The sequence below is a fragment of the Pseudonaja textilis genome, chromosome 10, assembly GCF_049901715.1.
Source record: "Pseudonaja textilis isolate UNSWEBS1 chromosome 10, rPseTex1.2, whole genome shotgun sequence".
In the NCBI taxonomy this organism is placed as follows: domain Eukaryota; kingdom Metazoa; phylum Chordata; class Lepidosauria; order Squamata; family Elapidae; genus Pseudonaja; species Pseudonaja textilis.
Window position 1 is genome coordinate 5038843 of NC_141999.1, and position 18166 is coordinate 5057008.

Sequence of the window (18166 nt, forward strand, 5' to 3'; positions counted from 1 at the left end):
CCCAGTACTCTTCAACATCTTCATCAATGATTTAGATGAGGGGATATAAAGAGAACTCATCGAATTTGCAGATGACACCAAGCTGGCAGGAATAGCCAACACTCCAGAAGATAAGCTTAAGATACAGAAGGATCTTGACAGACTTGAACACTGGGCGCTATCTAACAAAATGAAATTCAATGGTGAAAAAAGTAAGGTTCTACATTTAGGCAAGAAAAACAAAACACACAGGTACAGTGTATGTGGTACCTTGCTCAATAGTAACTGTGAGAGGGATCTTGGAGTCCTAGTGGACAACCATTTAAATATGAGCCAACAGTGTGCAGAAGCTGCCAAAAAAGCCAACACAGTTCTAGGCTGTATAAACAGAGGGATAGAATCGAGATCACGTAAAGTGTTAATACCACTTTATAAGGCCTTGTTAAGGCCACACTTGGGATAGTTGCATTTAGTTTTTGATGTAAAAAAGATGTGGAAACTCTGGAAAGAGTGCAGAGAAGAGCAACAAAGATGATTAGGGGACTGGAGGCTAAAATATAGAAAGAATGGTTGCTGGAATTGGGTATGTCAGTCTAATGAAAAGAAGGACTAGGAGAGACATGATAGCAGTGTTCCAATATTTGAGGGGCTGCCACAAAGAAGAGGGGGTCAACTTATTCTCCAAAGCACCTGAAAGTAGAGCAAGAAGCAATGGATGGAAACTAATCAAGGAGAGAAGCAACTTAGAACTAAGGAGAAATTTCCTGACAGTTAGAACAATTAATCAGTGGAACTACTTGCCTCCAGAAGTTGTGAATGCTTCAATACTGGAAGTTTTTAAGAAGAGTTTGGATAACCATTTGTCTGAAGTAGAGTAGGGTTTCCTGCCTAAGCAGGGGGTTGGACTAGAAGACCTCCAAGGTCCCTTTCAACTCTGTTATTCTATTCTATTTCATGTTTACTTTCTATCTCCCCCTTTTCATCTTTATCACTCAGTTAGGGAAAGCCAAGAATTTCAGATCTGATTCTAGATTTCAGAGGAGAGCAAATAACTCCCACTGTTGGATAGTTGTAAGGTAATATTAAAAGGATACCAGGACTAGAGTGCTTCTCAGTTGACCAACTGAAATGATCCTTCTTCTGGTTTTGGACACTGACTAAAAACTGATACTGAGGTGAGGGTGGAGGTGGGGAATGTTACAACTAACTGAACTTTGTGAGATTATGTGGATGCATTCACTAAATCCTTAACTAAATGGAAAAAGCATGTTAGGGTTTTTTCGAGTCATTGGGCATTTGTAAATAGCTCCTAGCACTATCAGTCAAAAGGCATTTTAATATCTCCTAATGTAAAAACTGGGATTCCCATCAGTTAAGCAAGAGCATATATTTTCCCATTTCCAGGATAGTAAATGATTGACAGAATGCAAAACTCACTTTTTAAAGACTGCAAGGTTCATGCTGACCAGTTTAAAGAAATATCTTTGAGTTGCAAAATAGACCAATCCTACCTTACCTAAGAATAAGTCTGGAACCCAAGGAAAGACAGGTTTAGAGTCAATATAAGTAGGACTATGCTGTTAATGATTTATGATAATAGTATGAAGAACCAGGAGGTTAGCCAGAAACAGAAACACCCCCAAGGATTAATGATGGGAGTGTTAGTAAAGGCCTTCTCCTTTCTACCTGACTCTTTGAAGATCTTCTACTCTTCTGATTCTCCTTTCTTGGATTCTCTTGGTAATTCAGCCCATCCTCCTTCTTCCCTTTAGGTGATTGTCTGGGGAGATTATGGTCGCATGGACCACAAGTGCTTCATGGGGATGGCTCAGATTGTCCTAGATGAGCTGGACCTGTCCAGTGTAGTGACAGGTTGGTATAAGCTCTTTCCCACTTCCTCATTGGCAGACTCCACCATTGGACCCCTTACTCGTCGCCTTTCTCAGTCTTCACTGGAGAGTTCAATAAGCCCTTCTTGTCCTTAAAGAAGACAACGCAGCAACAGAGAATGCCTTGTTCTACCACGGCTTCCGGTAGCATGGTTTGTAAATATTCCATGTTTTTTCCTCCCGTCACCCTTTCTTCTTCTTCTTCTTCTTCTCTTCCTCCTCCTCCAAGAAGAGAAAACTGTTCCAGTGACTTTAAACATGTCTGACCCTCCCTCTCTGGGTGGACAAAATAGGAGAGATCCAGAAGGCGATGGGGGAGGAATTGAAAGGGAAAGAAAAGAAACACGTATTAAGGGGAAAAAAACAACAACCCGATAAAAAACTGCCAGTTTCAAGACTGTTAAATCACCCCAAAGAAAATCACCTGTGAAAAGGAGTAAACTGTTTCTCATGTTTGAAGCATCTTTGACAGCATCTCAACCGTTAAACTCACTTCAAAAGAGCATGTTAAGTTTTCTTTCTTTCTCAGTCCTGTTTTCTTTTGGCATCTCTGGAGAAGAAGCTTTGGCTGGTTCTCCTAGTGTTTCTTTAAAAAAAACAAAAACAAAAGAAGGGGAAAAAAATGGAATGCAGCACCGCTAACATTTTTTTTAAAGGAATGTAGCATTTTCAGACATTATGTAGCTTGCCATGCGCTTACGGATTCCTCTGCAATATTTATACAGTGCGGCCATCTTCCCACCTGGCAGGAGCTGTCAGCATTTCACTTCCTGCTTAAATCCTGGGTTTGGAATCCCGGAGAAAGCAATTTTGTTTGCGTTGCGTATCTAGAGAAGGATAGGAGGATCTGCCAAAGGTGCGGAAGAAGAAAGATCTCCAAAGGGTGCATTTGACTGTTAAGTTCAAAGAATACCAAGACTCACGTTTTGCTTTGTCATGCTTAGAGGAATTTAATTGTGTCTCCTCCTTTCAGACACTCCTGTTTTAGATACTGGATCTTTGATGCTACTTTAGCAAGGCATATGCAAAGGATACTCTTACTAAAATGGGCCTTTTGTTCAGTTTTGTCCTCACTGTGTCTGCAGCCCAAAAGACAAGATATCAAACCAACCAATTTTCAAACAGAAGATGAAACGTAACAAGAAGATACGTACTGGGCCAACGTAGAAGTCCTTCAAAAGTTCATAGGATTTCTCAAAAGGATGAGTATGGAGTCTCTCCATTTATTAACTGTTTTCAGTTTAACCCAATCTGGCTGCAATCCTAAACCAACTAATTTGTTAAACAAAATAATCGAACATTTGATGGAATTTGCTTCTGTGTAAACCTGCATAGGCTGGATTGTTAGTTGTATGAATATGTGTTCTATGTAGCAATCTGGTCTCTTGGTAATGGCCAGTTCCCGTAGCAAAATTGAGAATTACAGAAGCTTTTCATGAAGGTGCCTACTAAAATTTGTTGCAAATACTCAGGGGAGATACTACTGAAAATCACGATTTATTTATTGTTTCTGTTATTTTTTTAAAATTTCCCATGGACTGTAGGAACAGTAAAAGCTGACGGATTGAGTATCGAAGAGGCAGCAGCCTGAAAGTTACTGGTTAGTTTCTGAATATTAGACAGCCTTGGAAGTGGCTCTTAAATTGAAATGCTATGGTTGGCAAAGGACTCACTTTAGCTATCCACATTTGATTTTAACTGAAGGCCAAGGAACTGTTTTACTTCTTAGGTGTATTATATAAATAAAATAAACATGGATTCTTCTGTAACTCCAGCTAGGATGAAACACAAGGGAAGTTCTCAAGAAGGAAATGAAGGGGAAATAAAAGTAATAGCAATTATTTTTTCCCTTACAAGGATGACAAGTTTCCAGAGTATGTGTTGATGGGATGCTGTTACACCCTTCAAAAAAGCATATGTAAATATATTAGTAACCTATTTCAGCAACATGAACGTGCAGCGATTTTTGGATATGGAATTTCTGTAGCCATCAATTTGCCCCTACAATTTCAACAGACCAAACCCATCTACAGGTTTCAAAGAAGGGAGTTGATGATGTTACCTTGGCCTTGTTCTTCTTGAACGCCATGTTGTTCTGTTGCTCTCTTCATGTATGGACTGTTGTGACATTTTCCAGAATAAGCAATATATTGGTTTTGAGTTCACACCTGAGACATGCTGTCTTGTTCATTTTAGAAAGTCTTTTCTTGGCAAAAAGACAAAAAATGTGTCATCTGGCATTCCCCTCTAAACCAACAAATGTTGCCTGGTTTCACTGCATCCTGAATCTGAGTTTGAATAAATGCAATTCACAAAGGATTTTTTAAAAAATGCAAAAGCAGGACTAACTCAAAGTTTGCCTCTAATGATAAAACGTACTCAATCACTCGGTCGTCTGTTTTGCAGAAGCCTTTTGATAGTTTGTCTCATTGAATCAGCACAAGTTGCCCTCTAAAATACAATTTTTAGTGACTAGCGGGATTGTGCCTCCCTCAAATTATGACTCTGAGATTTGAGGAGCCATGGTGACAGTTCTTCTAAAGGATACCACTTAGCACAACAATTATTTAAAATATAAGCAAGGGAGGCAGAAAAGATTTTGTGCAACCAATGACAGGCTTCTCTTGAAGGGACTCTCCTTTGAAGAAGTGGCAGAAAATGAGTCCACGAAGTGCCTGAAGAAAGTACAATCGTCCCTAGAAGGTGTTCCTGGTTCAAGAAGTCCTGCCGCAGAAAGAGCAGCTGGTGTCAATGAAGAGCAAGAGTCCACTCTTCTTTCGGGTCCTAAACCAAGAAGAGTCCTTTGAAGACCAACTGCGTTCTTGAGACTGAAGTTTTACTTATCCAGGGATCCTTGCACATTTTCCTAGATAGTTGACAACTCTGCCAGTATAGATACCCTCTTCTTTAAAGCATAGAAGCATCGTTTGAATAATCCCCAGTGCTCCAGACAATTGCTCTACAGCCCCCAAGCTTGCCATAAACCCAGTTTCTGGGGCCTCTGAACTTTCCTACCTCGACCTTAGACCACTCTGGATATCTGCTTGTATCATCTCTTTGGCTTGATCACTTGGACTTGTTTTTGTCTTTTCCAGTGTCTTGATTGCTGACCCTCCAAACGGTCTGTGCTTGTAAGATCTTGAATTGTGTTTCATCTTAGCCAAGCAGCTTCTGGAAAATATTTCATTGCCAGCTTCAAGCTGTGGTCTACACTGAAGAGTGTCCTGGCTTCCTTAGCAAGTAATACTAGTTATAGGAATACACCTGGCATCTTTTGGCAGCAAACAGGCAAGTGGATGCCTTATTTATCCATGGAAAGGTCTGTATAATAATCCTGTGGTGTAAAAGAACAAGGATCAGACACTGCCACATCTGGAGACATCTCACCTAGTTTAGAAATGGTACCGTCAGTCTGAAAGACTGGAACAATAAATAGATAAATAAATAGATAGATAGAAATCAAATCAACTCTGTTCCTGTGTAGTGAAGTTAAGGTACTAGGGATTTCTAAACAGCTTCAGTATTTTTATAGTGGTTCAGACCACTATATGATGTGACCCTAAGAACGGCATGCATGATATTGCAGTCAGGCACATGTTGAAAGTACAGTTGGAACCGCTAAGACGTTTCACCTGCTTTTATACATTCAGCACTGATGGAAAGAGGTGTAAGATGTATATCCCAACATAAGAACTACAAATCTAGATGCAACTTGGCATTAGTCCACTTCCATCTCAATAGAAAGTTTTGGATTTGCCAACCAGCCCATAATCAGTTTGATAAAAGTCTTTATTTTATTTTATTTAAAAAAAACTATTCTCACAGTCAGGAGTTTATGTTAGAGAGATGATGAGGCTTCAGATAAGAGTTTTTTGTCCAAAAACCATTCCCAAATACATTTCATGGGAACAAAACAAAAAAGCAACTACTTCCAGAACATTAAAGGGGCTTTGGGTTTTTATTTCACAAGCATCAATCTCTCTTTTGTGCCAGAGCTGATGGTATCTCCCACTCAGAGGATTTGATGAGAGCAAAAGTCCCAGTGAGGAATCACAAATGCCTTGGGACGTGCTAAGAAAGAGCCCTCTGGATCTCGGTTTTTCTATTTGGGCTGTGACCTCCTTTTTTGGGTGGGAGAATGAAATCTCTGCACAAAATGAAAAAAAAATAAATCCCAATGATAAAATATAAAAAAATACCTGTTGAAATGTTACCTTTTTTTTTTTTTCAAAAATAGGGGGGAAATAGTGATACCCCCAAATCATTATATTGGCTTCAAATTGGGTAGATCCAGAGGACATTTATATATCATGATCTGCATTTTGAAGTGGACCACTGGCCCTGCCACGTTTTCCAGATGATGCTGTTTTTCGCCCTCTAACATTGCTTCCTTGTCTCCTGACAGGAATCACTGAAATCTATTTTATTTATCTGGCATATTTATATCCCATTTTTCTTCCCTTGCGGAATTCAAAGTGGCCCCAACAAACCTTTCATTTTATCAAAGCGGCTGTTTCATATAGATTATTGTCAAGAAAGGGCTGGGAAGTTTAGAAAACAGGTTCTGTTTCACTAAAGGTTGGCCTCTGAGCACAATGTACCAGAATTATTGAATGGCTGGAACCTGATCCAAATGAACAAGACCTCTGGTGAATTGTGCACTTTTAATTTTAATCCACACTAATTCAGTGTAGAATAAGAGTGAACAATAACAAACTGCCAGCTAAAATGGAAAAATGAGCTAAGCAATATTGGGATCGAGATAGAATTTGTTGAAAGATTAAAAAAAAAAACAGCCGTTTACAAGGGGACATAAAATGCCCCTGGACTTTTTTCCAGCACAAAAGGCAATTTGATCCAATTTACAATGGAGATGCATGATAGATTCAATACTGCCACCTGCTGGTTTGGAGAGATCCCACAAACAACTTCAGTAAAGACAAGACTAAAAAGGAGCAGCTCGCATCCTAAAGCAGCGCCACCCTCCGGGTAACCCGACTCTGCAGAAATCTTGACTCATGCTACCCGAAGAGGCTTCCCATTAAGTAGAATTAAAGGATGAGGAAATTGATCTTTTTTTCTCCATGGTCGATGAACTGAAGTATATGAAGATGGGAACAATGGCTAAAATTCTTTTTACCAAACTATTTCTACCAGAATGGTAATTAAGGGTGCGAGACAGGCTGCCTGAGTAAAGTGCAAATTGTTGGTTGTTATACCTCATGATTTTATAACAAATATGTTGTGACTTGTTTTGTCTGTTAGTCTAGTTATAGAAGCAGTAAGAGATGGTAAAGGTACAGGGATGGTAGGATTCTATGAGCACATCTCTTTTCTTTTTTTGCCTTCTCCTTCAATGTGCAAAGGAATTATGTGGGAGAGTTTCTCCAGTATTGGGTATTTATTTTAATAATGCAAATTCTTTTTTTAAAAATCCAAAGTTGCTTTGCAAACTCAAAGCAAAAATTAAAAAAAAAACATAGCTAGAACAGTGTTAGACTGTTAGACAGCCTGAAGAGAAATCAATAAGTAGTAGAAAAGCTTTTTGAATTCCAGCTATTCAAACAATTAAGTTGGACCAACTTTTATAAGAATGTTTCCCATCCTGTACATGGGAATTCTGGGAAATGTAGTCTCAATACCACTGGGATTCTCCAGGATACAGGTAGATGATTTATGACTTGATAGCCTTGAATATTTATTTTGTCCAAGCATTTCCCATAAAAATGTTTTTTCCCCAACCACACCCAGCTGTTCCCTGAATATTAAAGCTTCTTTCAGGGTGTGTTTTTTTATATCATCAGTGTGATGAATATGGAAAACCATCATGACTGGATGTTGCATCAATCTGGCTGTTCTGATGCCTTCCTACCAAAGTTAACATTTCAAAGTGGAGGGGCCTCTGAGCTTACACAAGTCATGATTGCCCTTGCACCGGGATTCAGAAAAAGCGTGCACAGTTGCAGAATATATTTGGGGGTCTGCTGTTCTCAGGGGACACACTACTGTTGCACTCTCAAAGATACAGGATTAAAACAAGAATACAAGATGGTTAAAACGCAATAGAGAAAAGGGATCCTGGCCTGAGATTTTGAATGTCTCTCACCTGAAATCAGCCATTCTTAGTGGAAACTAAGTGACACCCCCGCCCACACTACAGGATCTGTTGCCTGTTTTGTAGCTTTTAAAGGAAAAAAATAGTATATTTTAAATAAAAAACCTTTGGAGATGATGACTGAGAAAAGAGATGTGTGTGGAGATGGTACTGATTTTATGTCACTAGCTGGGTGGGGCGCGGGAGAATAGGACTTATATATGCTTGTCTCACTGGACAATCTTGTCTCTGTTTGAGGTTCTTGGGATGTGCTGAGATTCTGTCAATCACGCTGATTCGGAATTCCAGTCCTAAGACACCTACGGGAGGAGATTAGTTTGGGGAAGATTAGACTAACCGTTCTAGTTGCTGCTGGAATAAAGGATCTGTTATTTGTATAATTGTGGTAAAGATGTTAAAGCAATGCTCTTCTGATGCCAGAGGACTTCTCACTCTGAGTCTGGGTGCAATAGGCTGTCTTGAGTTGGACTATCTGGCTCATTGGATAGCAAACCCCTCTGGATCGTAGCACTTTTGATGTTGGTGGCCTTGTTGGTGTTTTCCTTTTAAAATATAAGGGCTTATGTGTTTTCATGTTAATGATGGATAACTTTCTTCTCCCCACCAATTAGTTCTTCCAATGTCCTCCTTTCCCCAGAAAAGAATGTTGATCAAAGCAGCTTATTGTTCACTGTGACATTGTGGAATTACTCCCCAGAGACGGTCACTAGAAACTGGAGGCAATGCTACCTCTAAATTTTGTTTGGCCTGGAGCCATTCTGAAACTGAACCTCAGTAGGGGCTTAAGGTGTATTTGTATTTATTTATTGGGGTAATTTATATCTAGCCTTTCTCCTAAAAACACGGTTGATAAGGCAGCAAGCAAAAGCTTTATGGAATAAAACAAAAATATTGATAGTAATTTAAACTTGACCTGGAAGCTTAAGTTCATTGTCCTCTTTTAAAAAGACCTACCTGACAGGAGGAATCGAACACTTCAGCTAAGGTTGGCTGAAAGGGAATGTTTTCATTTACACACTGAAAGTACATCTTTATAGCAGTCATTCAGAACAGAAGGCCCCAAATGATACCGAATACAAATTAGACCAGACAGTAGTTTTTAAAACATCAGTTAAGTAACATCAATGGAAGGACTGGCTTTGGAAAAACAACATGATCCGTAGAACTCCTTGAAACTATAGTACAAATATTTTTTTTCTAAAAGGATTGTGAAAAGGAAACCATGTAGAGTGGCAAGATTTAGATTTAATGCAAGACTTGTGGGGTCTTTGCTAGTAAGACTTAAAATCTGGGTGGCTACCCCACAGGTGTTTTCCCAAAAGGCAACTGGGCTTTCTTGTATTTTTTTTCTTTGAAAATGTTTTGTCTCCCATCCAAGAAGCTTCTTTGGTTCTAAGTAGCTTCTTGGATGAGAAGCTAAACATTTTCAAAGAAAAAAAAAGATCAAGAAAGCCCAGTTGCCTTTTGGAAAAGCACCCTTGGAACAACCATGACCTTGGATGATTGAGAATTTCCACAATCTGGGTGGTCTGTCATAGGAAAGGAGATTTTCTCACATAGTAAAGACACATTCATTATGGCTTCTTGGGTTAAAACCAGCATTCTTGAGCTGAGTTTGAGAAAGTGGCAGGCAAGATAGATGGCCCCATTGTAGATTCCTGAAGTAGCTCTAGCTGCTATGTTATCTTCAAGGCTTGTTCTAGTAATGGGGATAGATGAGGCCCCCTAAATATGCTGTCCACCTGACCCAATTTTATTTAGAAGCAAATTCTAACTAAACTAACAATCTCTGTGTTCCTCTCTATGAACAGAGTAATCAGGGATCTTGTTATGCCGAGGAATATCAACATATTTGTAGCTCAGGGTTGAACTGTGGAGTCCTTAGTGATCGTTGAATTTAGTTGTTTTCTTTCATATATTTAATTTATCCAACTAGGTAACATCTTCAGTGTTGTTAACTGAATATGCTACCTAGTCAGATAATAGAACGTCCACAAGAAAACCACCAAGCTCAGAGACCACCAAGGGCTCCACAGAAAAATATGGCAAGGGATGAAGTAATCCTACAGAAACAGTAATTACAGTAGGGATTGTGGTAAGTTTGATCAAAGCATAGCTAAGGTTGTCCAAAGCCAACCAATTATTTTGTTAGCCTGCCTTCTTACTTGGCTCCCAAAATTATAGCATGGCCTTGGTCTTAAATAGCAGAGTTTCTGAGAGAAATATGAATGGGGATCAGAATAAGAATTTAAAAACCTCCAGTCACATTGAGCACAAGGGGATGTCTTGTAATGGGCAGTGGAGAGAACAGTTACTAATGGACCAACACACACACACACACACACAGACAATTTTATATCCGTGCTCTGTAACGTTTTCTATGTGATGTGGTCTTTCCTAAATGTAAAACTCTTGTATTTTTCTGTGAATTTATATATGCAGCAGGACTGACAGCTTTGAGGGTGCACGCTCAATTTTGTAAATTATTCTTGACAAGATTTTTTTCCCCTCTTTCCAAAGGAGACAAGATGGATTTTCCAAAAAAAAAAAAAAAAAGTTAATGTTACTCCATTTGGCTTGTTAACTGCATGTACAGTATTTGGACAGCAAGTAAAGATAATTAAAGCCAGTTTTGAAAACTGTTTTCATTGTTTTCAGATAAGTATTACCGTCACCAGTTTTTAATCAGTGATGTTTCGTGCACACATACACAACACGTAAGTGTACTATAACTGAGTTTGTTGTGTGTATGTGTACTTGTGATATGACTGTATCTTGTTTGCATCATTCCTCTGAACACAGGGAGAACGTTTTATTACCCAGGACACTCAAGTTCCTTCTCTAACCACTAAAAGTATATTTGGAAGCTTGTGGAAGGTTTGAAATGTCAAGAGATCTTGACTATGGATTTGCCGCAGCTGCAAGGTCCAGAAATTTTAACTTAATTTTCAGAGATAGCTGTGTTTCTCACAGAGCTGCATTTGGCACTCTGGTCTCCTCCTGGGTACATTGTATTTTTAAATGACTTTAACACAGGGGGCGCATTTCTTCGGGTTACATCGGTGATTCTCAATCTCATCCACTTTAAGATGCGTGGACTTCAACTCTCAGAATTCCCCAGACAGCATGTTGGCTGGGGAATACTGGGAGCTGAAGTCCGCACATCTTAAAGCAGATTAGGTTGAGAAACCTTGGGCAATATGAATAAAACTACTCTTAAAATAGCCCTGTGGGACTGTTGTGTGTGTGTGTGTGTGTATGCTTATGCTCAGTTAATTTTCCTATCCCTACATGCCACCCATTCCAAGAGACTCTGGGTGTCCAGCAGTGTCAACATACCCAAGACTCAAAATACATATAAAAACAGACATAATACCAAAGGATAAACATCAACCATACAAAAGCTAGGCACCATGAACTTCACCTTCAGTTCACCATTTCCCTCTACTTCAAGGATGAAGTGAATCAAATGTCCCCTGGTAGAAAGCTCCAAAAATAAGAGGCACCTGGTTCTGAAAGTCTCATCGGTTGGCAATCTCAAAGAGACGGGATCTGTAGGGAATTTGATCTGGTTGGGCAGATAAATACAAAAGGCAGGGCCTCAAGTCTAGAGTCATAGGAGGCCTTAACATTGACAATCAGCATCTTGAATAATCTCTAGAAGCCAATTGGCAACTTGAAACAATGGAGCGGGGAGGTCACCTAAGGGTATTGGGAAAAATGATCCTGATAATATTGCTGTCGCATATATTCTTGGTATGCCCTCCTTGCTGGTAAGATCAAAGGGAATGGAGGCAGGTAGAGCTATGTAGGCATGAGAGGAAACCAACTCACTTAGAAGGAACTGCAAAATGAAATCCAGAAAGTACTGCAAAACCAGTTCCTTTTGCTAGGAGAACTGTATGGCTATGTCAAACATTTAAAACTATTTGTGAAACCTCCACTTCAAAAGGTACTCATTACTATGGAAAAATGTTATATATTTTGATAAATAAATCAGACTCAGAGGGCCAGCTTAAAGCTGCAGCAAAGCCTGATCACTGATGGTGCTATTCCTGAGACGTTGTTTTGCACTTGGAAGGTGGGTGTGAGAAGTATCAATGGGGGAAAAGCTGAAATAAACATGGTAGGAATGAAATGAACCAAACTGGATATCTTAGTGAATAAATGTAGATGGTCACTTTGCCACTTTTGAAAGAAATGGAGTGGCAATTATACTCAAAAAGGATATTGCCCAGTATGTGCCCAGCTGCAGTTCAATAAACAGGATTCTGTCTATTAGGATGAGTGGATATCCAGAAAACAGTTGTGCAGCTACTACACATTCAATGGAAGATGACACTGAAGAATTTTCTATAAAATTGATCAGTATTTGGAATGCAAGCATTCAAAGGAAACGATGAACTTGGAATTGCAAAAAAAAATGTATTGAGTAAATACAATAATGCAGGAGATGGGTTAGTGGAAATTTGTGGAGAAAAATGGTGTTTAGGCATACCGGCCAGATATGATCTGGAAAATATATAATCAGAATGCAAGAGTAATGTAAACATGGTTTTTCTAAACTTAACTTACATGAAATAAAACCTGGGAAACTATGAGAAGAGATAATGCATCAGGTATATAAATGAAGAATTAGCATTGCCAGCCTTTACCATAGGAACATATTCCTCTTTTGTACCATTTCGGTCTGAGACATACAGTATACCGGCCATTTTTAACAAGGCAAATAAATGTGATTAACACGCCTCTATAATCTTTATAATTCAGTATCCCATTCTAGGTTTCTCGTATTTTTGTACAATTGTAGAGTGATAGGGGACATACAAATTTAATGTTATCAGTTTAACCCAGGAGATACGATGATCGTAGAAGATTATGCCACTTTATTACTGAGAGACCTCGTGTTTTTTTCCTCATACGATGCCCCGATTTTCCATAGCAGCAAAAGGATTTACTAGCATAGAGTAGTGGAGATGGATCACTTGGTGCCATGTCTTTGAATCTTGCGGTTCCTAAGTTTTATCTGGCAGATAAATCCAGCAGTTAGAGATTCAGAGATGTAGCATTGCAAACAACAGAGTAGATTAGGTCCGTCGCAATACGTTAAAACCAAACAGTATTCACTGTAAGCCTTTCAATACATTTGAGGAAAAAAGGTTTCTCCATTTGTTTTAACATGAACATTTAATGCGAGGACAAAGGCGGCAAGAGTTGCACTGCAGCGTTTTATTAACGAATTTACATATACACAAGATAAAGTGGGTGCCTGGCTTTTATTTGTGCTACAAAACCTTTCAAAATTGTGAACTGGGTGATCACTGTCTGTGTGAAATGACTCAGACGGGAGATAGGCCCCATCTCGGAAAGTTTTCTCCCTCTGATAAAAGTCATCATGCAGGCAAGTTTTGAGTGCTTGTGGGAGTTACACAAGGGAAAATTTGCCAGAGTCCTGGACCTTTATCAGTTAAGGGAGTGTTTCTGAACCTTAGGAGCTTCAAGATATGGACTTCAACTCTCAGACTCCTCCAGCAAGCACTGGAATTCTGGGAGTTGAAATTCACACATTTTAAAGTAGCGAAGATTGAGAAATGCTAGGCTAGATCTTCCAGAGGTTAAAATAAGGAGAAAGAAAGGGAAAAAAAAAAGCATTTAAATATGCCAGGACTAAATGAGCAGCAGCTGCTTTTAAGAGGTACGTTTCCTCCCAACTCACTTTCAGAAAAGAAGCATGATTTGTGCTTGAGGGCTGATGGGATTCCTCTCCAGGTATAACGCGTTTCAAGCTCATGAAGTAGTTTTGGAAAACGCCACAAAAATCATGGAATGTATTGGAATAAAAAAAGAGTATTTGGTGCCAAAATCCTAAAATACAAAGTGCCTTGAGGTGAAGTCACAACTAAAGAGGCAAAGGTCACATTCAGCCATCATGACCACGCCTTCTGCAATCCCAGAACAGGCTTTGGAATGAGGGTTATATCTACCAGAACGGCCACCTGTCATCTCTCGTTCCACCCTGCTAAAAAAAAAAACCAAAATGCTCGCCTAGGGACAAGGTGAGCCAAGTCAGCGTTTTGAACACGAGGTGGGAAATTGGCAGAGTAGGTCTCTGTTCACAAGAGGAATATCCATCCGAGACTCATTCAGCACGGTAAGTAAAAACATAACATCAGGGAATAACTGATGCTTAATACAGAACTGGGAAAACATAACCAAGAGAGCCGAAGCTAAAAATAAACGAGAAAATAGTCCAGGTCCAGGGGGTGTTATTTCCAAACCTGGGAACTGAGAGCTTGATTGGTTCCTGGGGCACCCCCTCTGCCCATTGACTGTCCATAGCGCATCACCCCGTTGGTGCCACCAAAGTTCATCCCTGCCATTTGCTGTGTCACCTGAAAGAGAAAGCAAGGAGAGGTCAGGTCATCGCTCAAGATTCCCTGCTGCAGAGGAGTTTTTCAGTTGCTTTCTAATAGCAAGTGACACCTTTCACGCCCTCACGGAACTGGGGTTGATTATCCACCTGGTGACCATTTATGGTGCTTAGAAGCTTGAAAATACCTCATGTTCTTATCCTTGATCGGTATAGCACAATTGTTATGGGAGGAAAAAGCTTGGTTTTTTTTTTTTAAAAAAAAATAAATCTACCTAAGTGTTGAAAACTACCGTGGAGGTAATCCCTGCCAACAAGAGGCGTAAAACAGTGCTGAAGAACTTGGCTGGCTATGATTAATGGGAGCTGAAACCAAACACGTCTACAAGGCGTGAGATGCTAGAAGGACTGAGAATCAGGATTCAAGAATGAAGTTAGTATCAAGGCTTACGTTGAGAGACGTAGAAGTTTTCTTTAAAAAAGGGTAAACTGGAAAGAAAGCCAGGCATGTGCAGAAAAAAAACATTTTCCCTTCCCACAAAGAATTGAGGTGGGAAAAGATTTGAAAATATATATATATATAATGAATCCTAATTAATCCAAATCATCCACATGTCCATTATAGGAAGCACTGACTTCATGTGCTGCTTTGTCAGATTCACATAACATTTTCAGCCAGTTCATCTATTTACCAGGAAACTAGAGTTTCCTCACATCCCAGTGAGGTTTGAATTGCTCTTTTGGGGAATGAACTGGGCCTTATGCACTTGTTGGAAATACTGATATTTGATTGGAGTTTGGCTTAGGGTACTTAGGATTAGGGTTATAACTATACATATTAAGATGATTAAAGAACCAATTCCGTTCCTAAGCTCTGTCCTTGAGTCAAATTTGTATGTAAACCACAACAGTATTATTATATAATACCGTGTAAGTAATATTGTGTAATGAAATAAATCAGTGTTATGAACTTGAACCATTGTGTATTTAACTTGAACTACAGTGTATTTAATTCAAATTTTGCTACAATAGGCTCTGTTCTTAACTATGGGTCATCCTTAAATTGGGCTTCTATTAACCCAGGAACTTGCTGTAAAAAACAATGGATTTTCCAGCTGACTAAATAATTCAGGTAGCTTACGAAGCCATAACAGTAATGCAGGTTTTATGTTCTGTGGTTGCCACTAAAGAAAGTAGCTCTAAGGATGTAAAATGTAGAGGACATCAGAGAAGAGGTCTATGGAAATACTGATGCCTCTAGGCATCATATTAAAATTAAGCCCATCTGCATATCTCCTCCTCTACAGGGAGGTTTTTGAAGTGGAAGAATACTATATTTTTCTATTTCTATTATTTGAGTTAATTTATGGGCTACATCATGAAAAACTGCTGATACAGAGAATATAAGCATGATAGGAATTCAGAAAATATTTCATCTTTTCATCAAATGAGTGTCATAGTGGCTTATAAAGAATTTTGGAAAGAGTTTTTATGGTTGTTGCTATTCATTCAGTATCTATCACCTTCACTCTTTATTGTGACTATGGCCTCAAAATCTTTTGAGAAAAAGGCTAAGCTAAAAAACATGGACATTAGGACTAACAACTTGATACCACTGTTTTTTCAGTTATCGCTACCCATATGCTCAAGTTCAACTGCCCAGCCAGGTGAGAATTGGAAGGCATAAGATTGTCTACCTGTAATCTGTAAATGCACATTTTCCCCTGCCCCCCAAATTTGAAAAAGCCCTCACTCAGACACACACCTGAGTTCTCACTGTTGGCTCTTACCTGAGCAAGGTTCCATTGTAATTGGTGAGCTGGTTGTACAACATACACTGGTGGTGGGACAGGTGTCATGCCAGGCATGTACCCAGCTTGTTGCGTTGCCATCATCCCATTGGGGACCCCAATTACTGCAGTCTGCATGCCGCCTACATAACCTGCTGGGATCGCCATAGGTGCTGCCACGCCTGCTGCCGCTCCTGGCTGCGCCATCACCCCCACAGGTGGTGCCATCATGCCACTAGGTGGTGCTATGCCTGGGAAATTGGGAAAGGCGGCCGGATAGCCCATTTGAGTAGGCGCTAGGAACACAGCCCCTGCAGGGATTTCAAGAAGGGAGAGAGGCAAATGAAAGATCTCTTAATTCTACTGTATGTGTCTCATTGAGAAGAACTTAGAAACGTCGTTGTGGGGGGTAACAGAGGAGAGGCCTTTCCCTCCCGTAGCAGTTGGGGCTGAACTTAGGAAAAGAGACCAGACAGAGAGGGATGAAGCATTCCAGATTCCGACCCAGGGAAGTGCTTGGGAAGGGAGGATGTGAGAGGTAGAGTTTGGAAAGGGGAAGAAGGCCTGTAGGGATGGAGGCAGGAGTGGAGTGTGACAAGCCCCTTATGTGAGCATGGAACCCATCATGAGATTATCAGTTGCTCACCTTCATTCATTCTGTTCCTCTGGGCCAGTCACTTGATGGAATGAGTGTGACAAGAGCACCCTATGACCCTCATTATAGACCTTTCCAGTAAAATCCACCTGTTATTTTGCAGTGAAATTGATCTGAACCAGGGAGGACAGTGAAGGGATACAGTGAAGGGAGAATACAGAAATCTGCCTGTCAAAGCCTGGTACCTTGTCCTACAGATATGGGTTGTTCTTGACTTATGATCACAATTGTTTCCATTGTCGTGCCCAGTTTTACATAATATTTTTTGCCATGGTTGTGAAGTGAATCCTGCGGCTATTAAGGAAATCCATCTTTCCCACAATTGACTCTGCATGTTGCCAGCTGGGAAGGTCAGAAATGGTGATCATGTGACTATTGGGATATTGCAACCATTATGAACACAAGGGCCTATTGCCAAGGGCCTGAATTTTGATCATGTGACCCTTGGAACGCTGCAACAATTGTGTGAGGACCATTGGTAAGTAACTTTTCAATGCCACTGTAACTTTGAATGGGTCACTAAACAAATGCTTGTAAGTTGAGGACTATCATAGAAGTGGGAACCTATAAATTGAATATGGAACAGCCCCAATACTTAATGAGCTTTATATCTGGGAAGCCATGGTGGTGCCGTGGTTAGAATGCAGTATTTCAGGTAATCTCTATCCACAGCCTGGAGTTTGATCTTGACAGGGTTCGAGTTGACTTAGCCTTCCATCCTTCCGAGGTGGGTCAAATCAGGACCCAGATTGTTGGGGTCAAGAGGCTGACTCTGTAAAGTGCTCAGAGGGTGCTGTAAAGCACTGTGGGGTAGTATGTGCTATTGATATTTCCAGCAGACCTCATTGGCAATCTTCTAACCTGGAATGGCTACTCGCCTATTGCTCCATATAATACAACTTTATGTTACCAACATCTTACTTATAAAGCAATGAGTGTATTATGAATCTATGCTTGAGTATTGAAAGCCCAACAGGTGCGTCTCTCACAACAGGTAGGGTGCATACCTTGTGCGGGGATCTGTGGGGTATGGGAGCCATATAAAGAGAGGATGGAATCCTTGGAGAGCTGCTTCTTCCCCGTCTCTTCAGCCTTGCTGTCGGGCTCAGGGAACAGGTTCAGCTTTTCAGGAACAGATCCAGCACTTCCAGCTGTGGGCATTGAGCCAACAACCTGGTGAGAGAATATACTGTACTTATTTCCCAAGATGGAGGCCAGAGAACTGACACAGCATTTTTCTTAAAGGTTCTAGTTCAGGTTTTCCATTTTTCAAAGTATTGCATAAACTAATTTACCACCTTAGAAGGATTCCGCAAAAGAGGCAGTATCTTATCTCCTGACCCTCAATGAGAGATAAAGCCAAGTCAA

At 40.1% G+C, this 18166-nt stretch overlaps 2 protein-coding genes across 7 annotated transcripts in view; one reads left to right on the forward strand and one right to left on the reverse strand.

Moving 5' to 3' along the window:
• The window catches only part of RIMS3 (regulating synaptic membrane exocytosis 3), a 66352-nt gene extending 55738 nt beyond the window's left edge, over positions 1 to 10614 (forward strand). For 2 of the 3 annotated variants that reach the window (XM_087939562.1, XM_026702693.2), the window contains exon 7: positions 1752 to 10614. In XM_087939562.1, the coding sequence (XP_087795688.1) occupies positions 1752 to 1964 (213 nt within the window). In that variant the 3' untranslated portion in view covers positions 1965 to 10614. The remainder of the gene's footprint in view (positions 1 to 1751) is intronic. The other variant, XM_087939564.1, reaches the window with a different exon arrangement.
• Positions 10615 to 13192: 2578 nt separating this feature from the next.
• SMAP2 (small ArfGAP2) overlaps positions 13193 to 18166 on the reverse strand; it is a 38889-nt gene continuing 33915 nt past the window's right edge. For all 4 annotated transcript variants that reach the window (XM_087939567.1, XM_087939566.1, XM_026702691.2 and 1 more), the window contains 3 exons: positions 17806 to 17971; positions 16144 to 16454; positions 13193 to 14375 (listed from right to left, as the gene is read on the reverse strand). In XM_087939567.1, the coding sequence (XP_087795693.1) occupies positions 14250 to 14375; positions 16144 to 16454; positions 17806 to 17971 (603 nt within the window). In that variant the 3' untranslated portion in view covers positions 13193 to 14249. The remainder of the gene's footprint in view (positions 14376 to 16143; positions 16455 to 17805; positions 17972 to 18166) is intronic.